Here is a 15,016-nt window from a genome sequence, read left to right as displayed (position 1 = left end):
ACCATGTTAGTACTGTGTTAGTGAGCATGTGAGGGAAAGTGGATGGGGGAGCAGAATAGTTGTAGTCCACAAAGACCATCTTAATCTGACCAGATTTCCTATTGATAGTTCAGGCTGAACCCCTGATCCTGAAGACCATGGATAGACAGGGTATTCTGTTAGTGTACCCTCCACCAGACTTCCTGGCTAAGCTCACAGAGTTGGTGTAGGAGTCTCCCAGACTTTTAATCTTGGGTGACTTCCACATCCCATTTGAGATCAGTCTGTCAAGTGCAGTCTGGGAGTTCATGACATTCTTATAAACATGGGCCCATCCCAACAGGTTTCAGGGCCCACATATTCAGCAGGTCACATCTTTGATGCTGTTTTCAGCTCAAAACATACAGACCTGTGGGCAGAGGTGACTGAAACTTGTGAGTTGACATGAACAGATCATTTTCTAGTCAGAGTTAATATCATGGTTGTTGTCAGCCCCTGCAGTAGTGGTGAACCTATTAAGATGGTCTGCCCTTGAAGCCTGATGGTTCCTTCATGATTCCAGAAAGCCTAAAAAGCTTTTATGGCTGGTACCACTTATGATCCCATTGAAGCCCTGGTCAAATAGACGGAATGAAGACCTGACTAGGGCTGTTGACATGATCACTACTCAATGTCCTCTCTGACCAATTACTACTCGGACCTCCAGTTTTTGAGATGGGAAGGATTATGACTGAGTGCAGATGACAGAAAACTCAACATATCCAATAAGAGATGATATAGAGAACATCTTTGCTCCAATAAGGTGGCAATATATGCAGTGAAGAAAGCCTTCTTCTTTTTTATTGCATCTGCAAATTCACATCCAGCCAAAGTAGGGTGGTGAGATGTGTAACTCAGAGACCTTCTCCCCGAATCCAATTCTATAGCCTTCAGCACTTTGCTATGATGTTTTTAAGGGTCACTTCACAGATAAAATCTCTTGGATAAGAGCTTACTTAAGATGCTGTCATTATAGTTTAAGTTGACAATGGGGCGTTGAGTGACTCTATGTGTAGGATTACACTGGGTCAGTTTTAGTTGGTGAGTGTCCCTGATAAGGACAAGCTGTTAGGATGAGTAAAGAAGACAACTTGTCATCCCAATCCCTGTCCTTCTTGGCTGATTGTCCAGGGACAAGATGAAATTAGATCTGTTACAATATAATATTAACACTTCTCTCAGGGAGGAATGTTTTCCATCTTCTATAAAAGAAGGAATGGTGAGACACTTCTTAAAAAGCCCTCTCTAGACCCCTTGGACTTTAACACCTATAGAACATTATTAAATCTTCAAGAGAGCTGTTACAGGCAGTCTTGGAAGGTAACACTTCCTAGACCCATTTCAAAGCAGCTTCAAAGCAGGATATGAAGTTGAGACCACTATGATCCCCTTAGTGGGTGATATGCACCTGAGCATTGACATGGAAAGAGTGTCCCTGCTGGTGCTTTTGAACCGCTCAGCATCATTTGATATCATTGACCATGGTATCCTTCTAGAATACCAAACAGATTTGGAAATTAGCAGCACTGTACTTTAATGCTTCTGTTCCTATCTCTCAGGCATCAGCTCCATCCACCACCCAAATCCGTCTACTCAAGACATTGCTTGTATTTAAATACTTTTAACTTGTGTCTGTTCTACTGCTACTGTTTCTATTTCTTTTTGTGTGTGTGTGTGTTTAATTTTTCTTTACTTTTACATTTTGTGCAACGTTTTGGTCTCACATATCTTTAGCTATGCCTCTATGTGGAAATTGGTTAGAACACCTAATAAAGTTATTTGGGGAAAAGGAATAAAATGGATGAAACAAAGTATTTAAAAGGAAAAAATGTTACATTAGCACAGGAAGACCCTGCAGCTTATTTAAAAAGTGAATTGCCATGCCAATGGAATCTGGAGGGGTCACGGTTCTCAAACACAAACATGGGTATGATCCCAGTGCTGAATATTGTTCATCCCTTTTCTATGCCAGTTTCCCTAGAAACCAATGTGCCCACAGAGCTAGTACTGTATAGTAAATTATCCTCCTGCATTCATTGGGAAAGGAACAATAAAAATTGCCCTACCTCCCACCTTGTCCTAACAGGAGGCCTAAAAATGGATTTTGTAGTTGCAGAACCAGCAGATTCTCCCCAAGTGTAGGTAGGATTATTCCAGCAGTGACTTGCCCAAATACATGCTATGTATCTCACTGGGTGCAGATCTGTGCAATACAAACCTTCATCCCAAATGTCATGGTTCAGTGTTGGAAGGCCCCAGAGTAATACTCCTAATTTTTGTAATTAGCATTGCTCTGCTCCCAAATGAAGTCAGATCATGGGGTTGTTTTGAACAGTGTTTCCCTCCTACTTGCCTCTCTGCACAATGAGAATGACAAAATCACGATTTGCTTTTTGGAATTGTATTTATTTTATATTTTTAAGCCGTGGATGGTTGAATCTGCTGATGAAGAATTTGTGGATATGGAGAGATGGCTGTATTTTATTTTGAATTCTAAATTGACAAACTTTAAAACAGATGAACAAACGCCTTAACATACATAGTGAGGAAAGATGAGGTAGAAGCATCAAAAACTGAGGCTAACTTCCATTTTATATAAGGGACACCATTTTACTACCCCATTGTATATAATGGGACTTGAGCATTCAGTGATTTAGGTATACATAGGGTGGTCCTGGAACCAAACCACAGGGGATACCAAGGGCCCACTGTATAATACATTAATAAAGATTATAATTAGGTTTAAGATAACAAAATATTCAAAAGCTTGGGGGAGTGAATGTCTCTTTGCCTAGTGGCATATGGTGAATTTTTTTGTGAGGGAATTCCATAAACAGGTGCCACAATCTTTCATTTCTGAATGTCCTATCTCAGATAGCAAGGGCATCTGAAAAAGGCAAGGATTGAACTGGGAAATCTCCAAGTCTGAACAGCTACCTGTGAAATGAAGTAATGACCATGTGGCTTGATAGGAAACCACTTAAAAGGAAGCGTGGATTAACACCCATATCATTTCCTTCCTTGGTGGCAAGGTAACTTCTGAATTGGCCTTCAGTCATCATCTATAAACTGTGAATAATAGTAGACATAAAAACTAACTACTGTTGCCAACTTTCAAAAGAAAGCTAATGCACAAACAAGAATGGAAAGTTCTTTGTGGCATGCCTGACAAAAATGATTCATTTGTATGAAATGATTCTTCTGTGATGTCATATAAAAACCATATGAACGCTTTGGAAAACTTCATCTCTGGATCTATAAGAACTCTGTAAGAACACCTCCAGAGCTTTTAATCTTGCAAGATTATATGAATCAATCACATTCTTTCCTTTGATAAAGTTAATAAATTCCAGCTATAAGCCTACACATGATTGGAATGATAGCAGCAAAAGCCAGCATAGGCCAAAGGTAAAAATGTTTTTTCTAGATTGTTTCTACTATAAGAAGAAAGAAACAATCAACTGGACCAAGACATTTTCATGATTTCCTTGTAGTAAGAGAAGATCCCCCATGGTTTCTTCTGTCATTTGTCAAAGATCATGTTTTTGATGTGGGAAACAGTATACCTTCTCATTGGACTCTGAGGCTTATACCTATGGGATGCAATATGCCGACCTTCTCAAATCATTTTAACTGAAATGCAAATTTTGACATCTCATCCAGAAATCAGTGGAGAGTCTTGCCCTTGTTTTTGAAAAATGAATGTGTAGAAACCTGAACTGGGCTTCCCATTTAAAGATACTTTGTTGTTGCCAGATTTAATATACTTCTTTCTAGGTGACAGCTTGTTTCCTTGTAGAATCCTTTGATCACATTTTTAGAACTGCATTATGCCCAATAAAAGGGATAGGATGTCTGGCAACTCCAGTTAAGCTAATTGTCATAGGTACAAAAAAGACTGACTCTACTACAGAACTTTTACTTTTTTCACTCCTGTTAACTGTCTGTGCAAATATCTTAAAAGATGCAATTTCTAGTCACACCATGTAAACAAGGTTATTGGTATTCATCTGAAAACATTAAGAACATAAGAAGAACTATAAGGGATAGACCAAATGTCTATGTAATTGAGAATTCAGTTCCCACAGATGGCTATGAGAAGTAACCACGTTACTTTTAAAGTTCCCTAAAAATGGTATTGAGGTATGTAAACACATAAATAGCCTAGTCATCAATCCATTTATTCCACAACAATCACTAGCTTCACTTGGCCAGACTGCATGATTTGAGAACAAGATCCTGATTCTTCTAATGTATTTGCAAGTTTTGTCCTCCAAAGTGTATTATCACTACAAGGCCCAATAAAACAAACAATGAGTATTATAATTTTGACAATGTGTTATTGTTAAATATTTGTTGTGTTAAAAAAATCTGATAATAAACATATCTTTAAAAACTACTTTTGACAATACTATACTGTTTGGTTTTTTGTGAGTTTTTCGGGCTATGTGACCATGTTCTAGAAGATTTTCTTCCTGATGTTTCGCCAGCATCTGTGGCTGGCATCTTCAGAGAATGCTTGCCTGAAAAAAGTGGGTCTATATATACTGTGTGAGCCTGGGAATGCAGGAGTGATTTGCACGTGTATTTGCATGTTCTGTGCTGATGGCAGTCCTAAGGCTGGGAGGCTAATGCAAAAGAGGATTAGTGTCTGCTGTACTGTTTGTTTTACTTTGAATTATTTTAGGCTAGCTTTTAAGGAAAACTACCTCCAGGGAGACAATAAAAGTAATAAAACAACCACTGCAATGGTACAACAATTAAAAAAAGGATTAAAAACCAAAGAATTGGCAATTAAACAACAAAATACATTCCATAAACATAAACATTACAGTTAAAGTGTTCAGAACAACAACAACAAAAAACTTTTTAAAGAAAACCATGCTAAAAGGGTGGGTCTTCAGAGTTTTCCTAAAGCTCTGTGGTGCCAACATTGGAAGCTCATTCCACCACATATACCAAGCAACTACCAAGAATGTCCTTTCTTTTGAGCACACCAACCTAGTTGCCCTTGGCAATGGAGAAGAGAGAAGAGTCTCTGCTTATGATGACCTTCAAATGCCAGTTGCTTGATATGAGTGGCCCAAACCATTTAAGACTTTTACATCCACAATTTTAATCAGTTTTGGAAACACACTAATTTTGGAGCTACATCAGTGTCACATGGATTGATCACTCAGCCATCAGCAAAACTGGCCAGCTGCATTCTGTGCCGATGGAATTTCCAAACTATCTTAAGGCAGTCTCACGTTCACCTTAAAACAGTCTATCTTGGACACAACTCAATCATAAATAACTGGGGCTTGCTTAACCCTCTCCTGATACGGTCGCAGGTGGCATACCAGCCTACAGTGTGAATAAGTCCTCCTGAACATACCTAGCCCAGTTAAGGCCAGTTCAAGAATATTTCCAAATACCACACTTTAAGCATTAGCCAACATGTATTTCTCCATAATGTAATGCCTCCACCTTATCTGGATTAAGGTTCAACTTGCTCAGCCTTATGCATTCCAAACCACCTTCAGATACTTAGATTAAAACCTAACTTGTTTGTGAATTCCAAGCCACCTTGAGATGCTGGCTCAAGAGCTATACAGGCTTCATATGATTATTATGTAGAAATATTTAGTATCATTGTGCCACTTCAGTCCAAACTTCTAAATGACTTTCAGATCTCACTGTGATATTAAAATCTTAGAGGAGAAGATAGAAACCTGTGGCATCTCACAGACCAATGTCTATGGAGTGCAACAGAAATTTCCCAGTGCAAACTTGAAAAGCAATTGTTTTGGTTGTTGTATGACTTCAAATTGATCCTAATGGCGACTGTCCTAGGGTTTGGGGGAGCAGGGTAGGCAAGATTTATTCAGGGTTGATTTGCCATTGCTTTCTTCTTAGGCTGAAATAGTGCAACTCGCTCAGGATCACTCAGTGGGTTTCCAAGGCTCAGGGGGGTTTGAACCCTGGTCTCCCAGAGTCCTAGTCCACTGTCCCATGTAGGCTCCTGAAAGCAGTATTTTTCTGTTAATAGAGAAAAATTGTCTGAAAGGATTTTGCAGAAATTGAACAGGGAGAATGGGGATAGGTCTTTTCATTGGCTGGGCAAGAAGCTTCTTACTACCACAAGTGGTTAAATCTGTGGATAGATTTGTGTGTAATATGGTTTTAGATACACTGGGTAATATAAATTGTGTCTCTTAGGAATTTTTGTCATGCTTTTTGGATTAGTTTTCAGTCAGTGTATAGTCAGGCTTATCTCTGCACAGTCCTTTTATGCTGCTCCTCTTAGCAGGGACTCTCCAAATGCTTTGTTCTTTGAATGTCTCTGCAGCCATTTGATTTAAACGGTCTCAGGAAATTATGGATTTTATGAAAGCTTACACTTTGAAAGAAATGCATGAAAAGAGTTGCTGTACAGCTTGTGTTCTGTGGCCACTTTATTTACCTACCATGTTTTTATGTTGAGAGAACCAGGTACTGTTGCCTTTTGAAGTCCCCTCTTGGTTAGACTAATTTCTCAAAATACTTCCTGTGCTGCTGCCACTGTTTACTTTGGCTTATGCATATACCTTACAGTTTAATTTCCTGAAAACAAAAGAAATGAAATGGTTTAAGTTCAGCTTACTGGCAACTGTTCATTAAGTAGTTTTCCCAGTTTGAATAATTTTCATATAACTAGTTTTAAGAAGAACAGTTGTTACAGTTTAGATGTAATTGTTTGAAACATCTTTACAGAATCAAAATTAAAGTACTTTCTTTCTTAATGGTGGATGAGGACCCATTCATTTGGTTTTTGAACAGTACTTCATATATTTTAACTGTTTGTATAAGTAAGAAATTCTCTTAATTGCTTGATTTAGAATAACTGTTAAAGACTCTTTTCAAAAGAAGAGGGCGAATTAGCTTCTAATTTAAGTGTTAAAATTTTATGGACACAGTTTTGAGACAGTTAAAACATTTTAAAGTTGTGTTAATGCCAAAGGTGCATGGAGTTAGGCATACATGAAACTCTCCACCATTACAACCCACGCTATTTTAACTTGTTTTCTTTTTTACTCTGTTTGCAAAATGCCTTATCACTGTCATTAAAACTGGTGATTAATTATAACATAAAATTAGTGTAGAAATTTTTGAATAAAAATTAGTATGAGGGCCACCTCAGTTTTTTGTTTGTTTCTATTTGTTTGTTTGTTTGTTTTGGTAAAATATATCCAGGTTTTTCTGATAAAAATATTTTGCAAGTTGGATGTGGACATTGCATTTATGTGAAGCCGATTCAAAGTGTTTTGTCAGTCTGTGTGGGTTAAGACTTTGTCACTGTTCTCCTCCAATAATTTTTGTTCTGTCATAACTTTGTCTCATGGAAATAATCTGGCATTTCCCCAAATTCATTTTTAAAATATGTTGAATCAACCCAGTATGAATACTGATATTGTGCCTAAACATGTGTTATTAATTGATAAATAAAATGGTGGGTAGAAAAGATCAATTCCTAAAGATATGGGAGTGGAAACATTTGGACAAAATACACATTTTAACCCTATAAACTGTTCTCCCTGAGAGAGAACTGTATCACTGTTGCATTCCCCCCACTCTCTTTTTGTAGCTGTGATGCAATAATTGTGAATATGTGAGCTCCTTTTGTATACACTCCCTAGAGCCCCGGCTTCCTTCCAAGGAGATAGCTGGGCTGGAGAGGTGGAGGACAGTCATCCATTTGCCTGTCCTCCTCCTCTCCAATCCAGCTGTGGAGGAGGCCTGGAGGCATTTGTTTGCCTGTTCTCCTCCTCCCCATACCAGCCATTGCCTCAAGACCAAGCTGGGCTGTGGAGCAGTGGCATCAGGCTGGTTTTCCCCACCCATCCACCCAGCAAGACTGCTGCACCTCCATGCCCTCCAAGTCCTGTGAGGCTGCTGCCACCACAGAGGTCTTGGAGGTCACCACCTTGCCCTCACCATGCCCTCTGAGTCCCAGGGACTCAGAAGGCACCATTCACCCTCCCATGCCATTCACCCCCCATGCCCTCTGAGTCTGAGGCAGCTGCGGCACAGGACTTCTAGCACACCTCCACACACACACCAACCTATCTGTGGCCTGAAGAAGTCAACTGATTATAATTTTGACCCCTGCCTACTGCTACGTTGTATAAGTCTGCTGTAGTACAATGGGGGAGGGACTGCAGGAAGATGAACAACTGGGCTCTACAGCTAACAGCTTTGGTGTTCAGTGGCATTTCTAGGGATTGTGGGGCTGCAGACCACACTAGGTGACACGTCAGAGGGGGGTGTCACCTGACACATTTGTGGCAAGGAATAGTCTTCCAGTGTGTACTACTGTGCTTTTCCATGGGTAGACTGGGACTTTTGGAAACAGAAAGATCTGGGAAGGGTCTGGTCCACCCACCCAGAGGCAACAAGGAGGCCAGCCAGGATGTTGTCCGCATGCCATGGTGACTCCTGGAGGGCACTCATGTTGCCAAATGGTGCCTGGACCCCTTAAGAAGTTGCAGACAAGGAAAGTAGACCAGAACAGCCTGGGATACAAATGGTCCTTTCAGTTGTCCTAGGCCTCCTCCTCCATGTCAGCAGCAAGGAGGCCAGCCTGTTCCTTCCACAATGGCCTGCTATTCTAGCAGGACCATTGGGCTGGCTGATGGGGGGATGTGTCAAGCAGGCTGGGGGTGACATAAGTTACCACACTAGGTGACATCAACCCAAGTGACACCACTGTTGATGTTTATACTTTTGAAATACACATAGAAAGGAAATGGTATTTTCTAACCAAATGGCAAAAATACGCTTGTGCATTTCACATGAAATTTAGAACATGTCCTTTTTAAAAAATGTGTACTGTGAGAAAAAATTAAGTGACAGTCACCTTGTTACATTGGAATGCTCTTGCTGCCTACATAACATCTGGCAGGGGTGGCCATTTGACCTGTTGCTTCTGGGACAGCAAATCCATTCCTCTTGCACATGTTCCAGCTGCTGGAACCTATTTCTGAAAAAGGTTTGACATCAGAAGAGTTCAAGCAAAGAACTGACAGTAAAACAATGAGGAGCAGTTATAAACTCCTGTTGGCAATGGATCCCTAGCAACCTTGCAGTCATGTGAGCCACCCAGGCTCATCAACAACTTATCTCAAGTCTGGAGTCATGCCTTGGTATATAGCTTAAGAATCTACATTTGTTTTTCACAGTTGAAGTGGAGCAGGGCAGAAAGGATAGTGACCCTAGGAAACAGTCCAACAGACATTGCTGAAATCTATTTTGTAACATCATATATATATATATATATATATATATATATAGAGAGAGAGAGAGAGAGAGAGAGAGAGAGTATGTTTAACCCACTTTGGTGTAGCCCATCATAGTTTGAAAACAATAACAGGAATTCTCCTTCACTATTCTCTCTGCTCTGTCCTCTTCCATTCCATTACAGTGTTAGAGACTCATGGATCAGACTTTTTGCTTTTTCACAGTTCCGTCTCAAGCCATCCAGCTTTCTGTTGCAGCCTCACAGCCGTGTTCCACCCAAGTTCTTCTTAGGTCCAATTCTTTTTCCCTGTGCAAACCTGACTATCAATTTGCCAAGAAAGAAACTCTATACCCTTTCACCCTCATGTCTCAGAGCCTATTTTTGATATGTCTCCTGAACTTTTTCTGTTGTGCTTCCACAAAGTCTTCCATTTTCACAGTTTTTTATGACTATTATAAGACAAATAAATGCAGCCTCAATTCCAGCCCCCCCACCCCCCACAAAAACCACATTAAAAAAATTATCCAGTTGTATTTTCCATCTCTGCCATATGTGTTTTCTGATCTGGAGCTGGAAACATCTTGAGGGAAGTGCTTGGCAAGGAAGTATTTAGTTACATTTGGTGAAGTCCAAATATTGTTGTTTTTACATTCAATTTAGGACACATTAATTGGTCTGCCATCTGAAATTCAGTGACCACTGCCACATAGCAACATGTCACATTTATGAATAATGGCTTTTCATGCCAACTTCAGGGGTGTGTTTTATAATGCACATGTATTTCTGCGTGTGGGGGTGGGGAGACCCTTGGGATTCATCTAGTGTGTTAATGCTAAAGTTGCTATTAAAGTGCTTTTCATGTGAACTACCTTAGATGTCACATGAGGGTTGCAACATCTGCCTTATCAGCTCTGCAAGAATAGCGCAATAATGCATCACAAAAAAGAAAGAGCTCCTCACTTTGAACTTGAAAGCATGCAGAAGGAGTACAGTGAGGAAATAAATATGTTTCCTAACTGGGCTGAGGTCTGGATCTCATTCTCTCTTGGATTCTCTTGAAGGGTAACCCACCTGATGCCGAGCAACTGGCATATGGAATGTTTTACAGATGGCCCAACATCAGTGACTCATGTAGCTGTAGATGATTATCTGTCACACAGATGTTTCAGCTTGTATTTTTCAGCTAGCTAGTCAGCAGCCAGCCATTCCTGGTGGCTCAGGAACAGATGTTCCAAACATCAGAATATCTTATCCATTCTGGAGATAAGTAGTTAGTTTCTTTGCCAACTAAGTCATCTTTATCAATTTTGGAAGCAACTGGAGAATCTTTGGGTGTGCAGACAGAGGAGTGTTGTTTAGATTTTTTTCTATCAAGTCACCTCATTATGATCAATACAGGAGTTATTTCTATCTCCAATTCTTTCCAAAAATAAAGCTGTTATTCCAGCATACCTCAGGTAACAAAGAATCTGGCACCCAGCCCAGCTCCCCCTTTTCTTCTCTTCTGTCTAGCTGGAAGTTTTTTTGTTTATTTGTTTGTGCAACAATGGTATTGAGAAGATGGGGAAGGATGGCTAGAGACTGACAGACTCTCAGTGTTGACCCGTAGCAGAAACTGCAATGAAGTTTGACCTTCATTGCGACTCTACTATAGGTGATCTTACTGTAGCTGTGTGTACTTATCTACAACAGACAAGTTAAACGGCTGCTACCAGAATCACTTACTGATCATGTGTGAAGAACAAAATTCAAAGAAAATAGCAAAGCAGATTAGCCTGTTTCACCAGCTATCCTGGCATATTGAAAAACCAAAGATCTGTACATTTCACCATCAAAATGGAAATCATAAGAGAAGTGGAGCTATTGGCATGAAAACAAATCATCCTGGGTTTCATTTTGGAAGAAGCTTTCTAGTGGTCTGTACAAGATTGAAAATGTTTTTGTTTAGTCAGGCAAGTTTTACCTGATTTGTTATTTCATTTCATATATGCATAATATTAGTTTCAAATAAAAAGTTTGCTGAGACATGCTGAACTGCTCTTTATTATTGTAGTGTAGGAAGCTTTCTCTCTTCTTTCCATGTTGTTTCTACCTCTGGTACCAAAGTTTCTGTTAAAGATGTAAAGCCCAGGAACGTATCTGTTTCATTAATAGCAATAGCAAGTACATTTCTATACCACTTATCAGTGCACTTAAGCACTCCCTAAGCAGTTTACAATGTGTCAGGTAATTGCCCCAACAAGCTGGATACTACTCAGTTTACCGACCTATGGAAGGATGCCAGGCTGAGTATTGAACTCACAACCTTGTGGTTTGTGAATGAGTGGCTGCAGTACAGGCATTTAACCACTGCACCACTGAGGTATCCTGATATTTTGAATGATTATCATACCTAGGGATGTATCCACACTGCAGAATTAAAGCAGTTTGACACCTCTTTAACTGCCATGACTCCGTCCTACAGACTCCTGGGATTTGTAGTTTGGTGAGGCACTAGAACTCTGACAGGCCAGGTTGAATAACTCCCAGTATTATGTAGGACAGAGGCAGTTCAAGTGATGTCAAACTGCTTTAATGCTGCATTGTGGCTACACCCTTGGTGCAATTTCACCAAAGCAATAAAGTGAAGAATCCCTGGATGTAAAATATTCACAGGCCAATTGTGAGATAGTGATGGGTTGGTGCAGAAGCACCTTTCTTTCTTTCTTTCTTTCTTTCTTTCTTTCTTTCTTTTTGATAATGTGATCTGTTGGAAAAGGCTGAGAAGCCTGGGCTGACCCTCAAAAGGAGATTCTTAGGCCACATAATAATAATAACATACCAAGCAGAAGAAACCAGTGATGACAGTAGTTGCAGTAATCTGATGGGGAAATGGATGTCTGGCATTGAATCTTTCCTCTTCTCTTTATTACTGATGCCACATTGTGAAAGCAGCAAAAAGCAAGCAAGCAAGAAAGGAAAGGCTGATTTTGAGATGTTGGAGAAAATTCAGAGAACAAACAGGGCTACACCAAGCGCTTTTTTCCAGATGAGAAAAGACAGTATGTCAACTTACCCACTCCCAGCAACAAAGACATCAATGTGCATATAACCCTAGGCTATATGCACTTTAGCAAACCTAAAGTACATGTGCCAGAGATGGCATGCAAAACCATTTTTGATGGCACACACAGGGCAAGGAAGAGGAGGAGCAGGCATGTGCCTATTCCTCCTCTTCCCTGCCATCCTTGGCCTTCAGCTGTCTCTGGAGAGGCAATTGAAGGCCCGGGAACATGGAGAGAAGATACATCCCATCTTCCCAGAAGTCCCCCCACAGCACCGGATGACACCCGGTGCGGGAACACCTTTGAATTTGGGCACTCGGTCTCTAAAAGGTTTGCCATCACTGCCCTAGGCCAATCATGTCATGTGGGCTTGTTGATCTGGTACAATTTCTCACACTGGTATGCAACGTCTAAGAAAAGTGGTCACTAATTTCATTCTGCTACTAGGACCTGCTATGAACTTTCCATGCTACACCACTAAAATGTAATAGAAAATTGAAAACACCCAGTAAAACAACAGGGATTTTTCTTTCAATTAGACTTTTCTGGTTTGGCATCAAATTTCATTTGTAAAATTTTGAGGGGAGCCCCTGAGGATGTAAACTGCTTTTCTGGGGCTGCATGTCCCCATTTGCCATAGCTGATATTTCATTTTGAAGAACAAATAAATATATATAGAGAGATGCTTAGTTGGTAGGCAGGATATGTTTTCTTCTGCAACTTCTTATTTAAAAAAGAAATATCAGTTGCAGATCCTGTCAATAAGCATTCATCTTTATTTTAAAAAAAAACAACAAGAAAAAGAAGATGCTCTTTCAATTTTTTTTAAAAAAAACTTTATCTGCTCCATTCAGTCCACCAACTTTCTCTGTTTCAGATGCTTTCTAAATCGATTGAACAGTTAAAACAACCAGGCAGCTTAGAAGAAGCTGAAGAAGAACTTCATGGAGAACATTTTATGGTGGAAGAAAGAGCTCTGTCTGTTGGTAGCAGCACAAAGGATGACAGCACAAGTACCCCTTTGGACGACAGACTGGGACAGCCTTTGGTGGCTGTGAAGGTGAAAGAGGAACCACGGGACAGTGATGATGATGATATACAAACTCAACAAATGGAATCTGGGGAGAAAACAGCTTTTATGCAACAGGTAATAGGCAAAGATTTAGCTCCAGGCTTCGTAATTAAAGTGATTATCTGAGTACTGTCATAGTAAGCATTTTTGAATCCTTGATGAACAAAATGTTGTTTTTTTTCCATCCGCAGAGTTCAAATGAATTGCGTGTTTTTAGCATTCAGCGAATCTAACAACGGCAGATGTGTTCACACCTTAAGCAATAGTGCGAAAGTGCTTGTTAAATCGAGGAACACTTGTTGCTGTGTAAGCCTTTGGGTTATTAATAGAATTCGTATTAGCTCTGATGGATTCTACCACATTAGTTCTAGTGAAATGGAACTCACTGTTGTATGATTAACTTATGGAGTTATTGCTGATCAGACCTGAAAACTGCTCTTTCTCCATTTCTAAACGTCTTCAACATCTCTCTATGTATACTTTCATCAATTTGTATATAATGTACTATACTGTAGTCCTAAACACTGTTAAAAAGAAGGGAGTTCTCCTCTCCCTTATTAGGTACTGCCCCGAATATCAGTGATCTGAGCTATGTATATAGAATAAACTCTGGAGGAAAACAAAGTGGAAGGCAGATGAAGACATGTAGAATGCACTTTCAAATGTTTTTTTTTTCCTTTTTGCATTCATTAATTTTGTGCCCCATCTTCTTTTATCACTATCTGTATCTGTTTCATTTGAAGATATTTGTCATGTGTAACATTGTATGCCAGCTACATGCATGATATGCCTATATTTGTATCAGGACAGTGGTGGCAAGGAGGTAAATTATTAATATGAGTTGTTCTTTTATCATTCAGTAATTTATTCAATAAAAACTAAATTACATGACAGCACACCACCTAGTACATAGGTTCACACACTCACTGTGACAATCATAGTAGAGAATCACAATTGTCAATCTTTCCAATACCCATCTTGGGGCCAAAAGTTTCCAGAACAGTCTTCTTTCCTAATTTAGGCAATAAACTATTCATTCAAGAATACCCATCAAACCTACTGAAACTTTTCTGGAATAATTATACTCTTAGGCTGCATCTACACTGCAGAAACAATCTGCCTTGTGACTTAATAATAATAATAATAGTAATAGTAATATGAAGTCAAAGGCTTTCATGGCCGGCATCCATAGTTTTTTGTGGGTTTTCCCCTCTGTGGCTGGCATCTTCAGAGAATGCTTGCTTGGAAAGGAGGTGTGTGTGTGTGCGTGCGCGCGCACGCGCGCACACACACACACACACACTATGTGAACCTGGGAAGGCAGGAGTGATTTGCATGTGGATTGTTCTCCAGGCAAGCATTCTCTGAAGATGCCAGCCACAGATGCTGGCAAAACATCAGGAATAAACTCTTCTAGAATATGGCCACATAGCCCAAAAAACCCACAAAAGACTAATAATAGTAATAATTTATTTGCATCCCATCTTTCCCACAGGATCAAGATGGCTTACAGCAGCTATAAAATACATACAGTGTAAAAATAAATCCCATTATCCCCTCCCTGCTAAACAACATCATAATAATTCTTACATAACAAGAATAAAATCAATAAAATACTATTTG

General features: G+C 39.7%; 1 protein-coding gene across 5 annotated transcripts in view; it reads left to right on the top strand.

Annotated features, from left to right (window-relative positions):
* HDAC9 (histone deacetylase 9) overlaps positions 1 to 14,651 on the top strand; it is a 266,320-nt gene extending 251,669 nt beyond the window's left edge. For 4 of the 5 annotated variants that reach the window (XM_089533111.1, XM_089533109.1, XM_089533108.1 and 1 more), the window contains exon 12: positions 13,199 to 13,519. In XM_089533111.1, the coding sequence (XP_089389237.1) occupies positions 13,199 to 13,519 (321 nt within the window). Of the gene's footprint in view, positions 1 to 13,198; positions 13,520 to 13,584 lie in introns of those variants that run through there. The other variant, XM_089533110.1, reaches the window with a different exon arrangement.
* The last annotated feature ends 365 nt before the right edge of the window (positions 14,652 to 15,016 follow it).

The sequence above is a fragment of the Sceloporus occidentalis genome, unplaced genomic scaffold, assembly GCF_023333645.1.
Source record: "Sceloporus occidentalis isolate IW3139 unplaced genomic scaffold, rSceOcc1.0.p SCAF_7, whole genome shotgun sequence".
Classification (NCBI taxonomy): domain Eukaryota; kingdom Metazoa; phylum Chordata; class Lepidosauria; order Squamata; family Phrynosomatidae; genus Sceloporus; species Sceloporus occidentalis.
This window is presented reverse-complemented; position numbering and strand designations above follow the sequence as displayed.